Source organism: Chrysochloris asiatica, unplaced genomic scaffold (assembly GCF_000296735.1).
Source record: "Chrysochloris asiatica unplaced genomic scaffold, ChrAsi1.0 scaffold00042, whole genome shotgun sequence".
NCBI classification, from domain to species: domain Eukaryota; kingdom Metazoa; phylum Chordata; class Mammalia; order Afrosoricida; family Chrysochloridae; genus Chrysochloris; species Chrysochloris asiatica.
Genome location: NW_006408560.1, coordinates 14,671,592 through 14,675,960, shown reverse-complemented (window position 1 = coordinate 14,675,960; position 4,369 = coordinate 14,671,592). Strand labels below are relative to the sequence as shown.

Below are 4,369 nucleotides of genomic sequence, written 5' to 3'. Positions count from 1 at the left end.
TTACATCTCCAAAGGGCACATTCTGCAAGTCTGCTCCTGGCCACCAGCTCTTAGTCCTACTCTTCTTAGCTGATGAATGTTCACTTTAACTCTTAAACTTCCTCTTTTATACAACCGATTTACCAATTGCCTTAAGACTAGAATTGTACTTCAGAAGGTTTTAAGTGACTGGTTTTACAGAAGTAGGTTGGTAAATGTTTCTTCCCAGGTCCCTCTGGGTGGACTTTTGAATCTGCAACCTTTTGGTTATCCTCTGTGTGTATTAACTATTTGCACCACCGAGGTACATTAATACAACAGATTCTTGAGAGCCTACAATAGTTCTTTCTATCCTTAGATATCATCAGAAGTTACTGTTTTACCAATATGTGGCTTGTATTTAAAATTTTGGTTTTCTATTTATTTTTTCCACCTAAATAAAAAAGGTGATTTCTTTCTCTTCTATTCTTTTGTCGTCCCCCCCCCCCAAAAAAAAACTGCAATTTTGTTTTGTTTTAGCAGTAAAGAAGCACCAGAATCTTTAAGACATGTTTTAAAACAAACTTTGATGCATTTTATAGTGTATAACTAGGTTTATACAAACTTAGGAGCCCTAGTAGCATAGTGGATTACGAGCTGGACTCCAGTAGTTCTAATCTACCAGTTCTGCAGGAAGGAGAGGAGGCTTTCTGCTCCTGTAAGATTTACAGCCTCAGAAACTCTGTACCAGGGTCACTATGAGTCAGAACTAATTCGGTAGCACACAACCACCACCACCATAAAAAACCTAGTTGTGTTATGGATTGTCATATGAAAACAGACCTAACAAAATGAAGTCACAGCATTCCTAACTGAGAAAGTTATCCCTGCTTTGACCACAATTTTATTTCCATTCACAAAGAGCTGTGTAGTTCAGCTTAAATTTATTGCAATTTATAAGAAAGATGAGGCGCTTGACAGTTACATTAAGGAGCTAAAGCCAATACAGCAGTTGTAGATTTGCTAATGCCACTGTATTTTTCTGCTCATAGCATGGACCCATTCATATGACTAATTTAGGTACAGGCTTCTCCAGTCAGAGTGAGATTGAAGGTGCAGGATCGAAGCCGGCAAGTTCCTCAGGCAAAGAGCGAGAGAGGGACAGGTAAGTTCATTGGAACGTAATTAAATGAATACATTCAGTTGTCTTTTTGCACCGTTAAAAATAGTAATAATCATTACTGCAGGCTGCAGTAGTCTGAATAACATCATTTGAATTAATCAAGCTTTTGTTTGTGTAATTGTTGTAATAGTGGAAAATAATAATGTGCCATTCAGAGTTATTAGACCAAGTTATTCTCTGCTTTAAATAATTCTTGTTAAGTACCGTCGAATTGGTTCCAACTCATATCGATCCTGTATAGGTTTTTTGAGGAGCAGCTGGTGGGTTTGAACTGCCGAACATGTTTGAAGTCCAGTGTTGATCGTACAGCACAACACCAAGAGTCTGCTTTAAATAATTAGTACTTATTCAGATATCTTTTTTTTTTGCTTTCCTTGCCTTCATCTTGGCCATTTTATTAGAGGTAGGGCTTAACAAAAGTGTTATATAAGTAAGCCATTTTTTGCTATCTGGTTCATGGATGGAGCTACTTGAATGGGAGCTCATATCCCCTTCAATGCTTTAATTATCTTTTTTTATGTAATTATATTAACCTTCACAACTGAGAACTGACTTCTTCCAAAAATGTCTCATTCATTTTTGTGCATGGTGTGACTATGTATGAAAGCCTTTATAATCTTAAAAACTTGATAATAGCTTGAAAGGGTCTAGGTGGAAAGGGTTCGCGTTAATGATTAAAGTTCTATCAACTTGTCTAAGAGAAGTTTTCCTTCCGTTTTTTAACAGGCAGTTGATGCCTCCACCAGCCTTTCCAGTGACTGGAATAAAAACTGAGTCTGATGAAAGGAATGGATCTGGGAACTTAACAGGAGGCCATGGTGAGTAAGGAGTAGCTGGGGGAACAGGGAGTGACTCAGTAAGATTTGTTTTAAATTAATAATTTTCTAACCCTGATGTTCATTCAGGTGTTTAATCCAACCTCAATAATATTGGCTAATAAAGGACACTTTTTTTTTTTTTTTTTTTTTAATCATGCAGCTGCCATATAGTTACGCAGCATTTTATTTTCAGCTGACTGTGTAGAAAAGAGGCAACTTATATTTTAGGCATCAGTGGCATATAAACCCCTGGAAATACTAGTGAGTGGTAGGTCATTTCAAATTTTTATTGCTTATGTTGTCTGAATTACCTGGAGGTAATCAGATACAGACTTATTACAGATTGTTTTCTCTTTCTATTGGGAACTGAGCCACATCTCCTTTCAAAAGTTCTGATGGTTGGTAATGGTCAGTCTTTGGCTGTTATGAAAAATGTTGTCTCTTATTATCCCAGCACTCTAAATCCTATAAAGGTGCATGTGGTCATTTTTGTTCATTGCTTATAGTCATAATAAAAATGAAGAGAAGAAAATACCTTTTTTTCTATTCTTAATTTCTTTTCTTTTAACTCTTTAAAAGGTGAAATGTCAACCCCCAGAAACTCACTTTGCTAATGACTTTCCTTTTTTTTTTTTTTTCCCCCCTTTTTTTTTTTGTGTTTCTTTTTTCTTTCTCTGTTTTCTTACATGGTTCTGGTGGATTCACATTTGCTGATGCTCTGCTGTTTTCGTGTGATCATCAACGTTTTGGGGTGACCATTGACCCTGTGACTTCAAAATGGTGTCCAACTAATCACTTACAATTAACATCTTTATTTTTATTAACGATTTTATGGTATTATCTTTTTTTTTTTTTGTCTCGTGGGTTTTGGGGCTGGGGCGTCTTTCTCTATTCTAGATTATCCAGCCAAGAAGATGAAAACTACAGAGAAGGGATTTGGCTTGGTAGCTTATGCTGCAGATTCATCTGATGAAGAGGAGGAACATGGAGGTCATAAAAATGCAAGTAGTTTCCCACAGGGCTGGAGTTTAGGATATCAGTACCCTTCATCACAGCCAAGAGCTAAACAACAGATGCCATTCTGGATGGCCCCATAGGAAACAGTGGACCAGAATTGTGATCCTGACCCTCAGTGACTCTTCTTTAGCAATAATGCATGTGTTTGATTTAACAAGACTCTGGGGCCTGTACTGAGAACCATCTTGGACCTTTGCTGAAGTTAGAGATAACATTGTCCCCTTCATAAAGGGACTCCATTCTTTTTTAAACATCCTTATTTCTGCAGTGGCACCATATCTGTTAAAATTTACTTAGAACACAAACTTGTCTCTAAAGCCTTCTTTTTTTAAACAGTGGATGAAATGTGTTTAAGCATCCCAACAGGGTCATTGATGTTTACATCTGACTGGGTACAGTTTTTCCAAATGAATAGCCCCTACTTTGATGTGAAGAACGCTTTATTTGTATTTTACTACTGTTTAGTCCATTTTGACAATAATTAACAAAGTATCAGTGAGGAAGTGAGTTTTAAGACCATCTTTTAAGTATTTAATTCTACGAGATCCTCATTCATTCATTCATATTTCACATTTTTATTCTTTTCTTTGGAAAATGCCATTTTACTAGATTGAAAACTGTTGGATATAGCTGGATCCTGGGTAGGAAAATGAAGTTACTTTTTTCATTGTGTCTTTTTATTGGGGTGATCCAAAGTAGCCACTTTCAGACACACTTGTCTCAGATAGCCATTGCAGTTTTTAAATTGCCCTTCTAAGCTCCTTGTCTTCAGCTGGGTCAGAAAAAACTACTTGACCAAAAACTGATTGGAATTCATCACAGAAATTAAACACAGTGGTCTGTCTCTCTCGAACTGGTTACAGCTAAATTAGAGAGATTTGATTGCTCTCAGTAGAATGGTGGACTTTGTGACTGAAATTGCAACGTGTCCTTTTTCTTGGCATTACAGATTTTGCCAAAAGAACTTTTTTGTATCAAATATTGATGTGTGAACGTGAAGGAGCTAGTCTGCTGAACCAGAAGTAGTTTGAGATACTGAACTGTCATTTTTGCACATTTGAATACTTTGCAGGCTGGCTTTGTATAAACGTGTCCTCTGATTTCCTATATGTTGTAAATATTAGACCATAATTTCATTATAAATAAATGTACAAATATTCTGCTTGGTTTCTGTGTTCTTTTCTTCTATAATCCAGACATAGGTGAAAACTCAAACTTTGGGACTCACAGAATAATGAAGTCATAAACTCCTCACCTGAAATATATATATAATTCATATGTTGTTAAGTAAAATCAAATTAGTTCCAATTTCTAGCAACCCTATGTAGGGTTTCTCAGGAGCAGTTGGTGCATTTGAACTGTCAACCTGTGATTGTGCTTATCCTATTATGTC

General features: G+C 36.4%; 1 protein-coding gene across 1 annotated transcript in view; it reads left to right on the top strand.

Moving 5' to 3' along the window:
- Positions 1-4,136, top strand: part of KIAA0907 (KIAA0907 ortholog) — an 18,905-nt gene extending 14,769 nt beyond the window's left edge. The window contains exons 12-14 of the mRNA XM_006861570.1: positions 1,011-1,123; positions 1,868-1,959; positions 2,857-4,136. Of these exons, the coding sequence (XP_006861632.1) occupies positions 1,011-1,123; positions 1,868-1,959; positions 2,857-3,056 (405 nt within the window). The 3' untranslated portion in view covers positions 3,057-4,136. The remainder of the gene's footprint in view (positions 1-1,010; positions 1,124-1,867; positions 1,960-2,856) is intronic.
- The last annotated feature ends 233 nt before the right edge of the window (positions 4,137-4,369 follow it).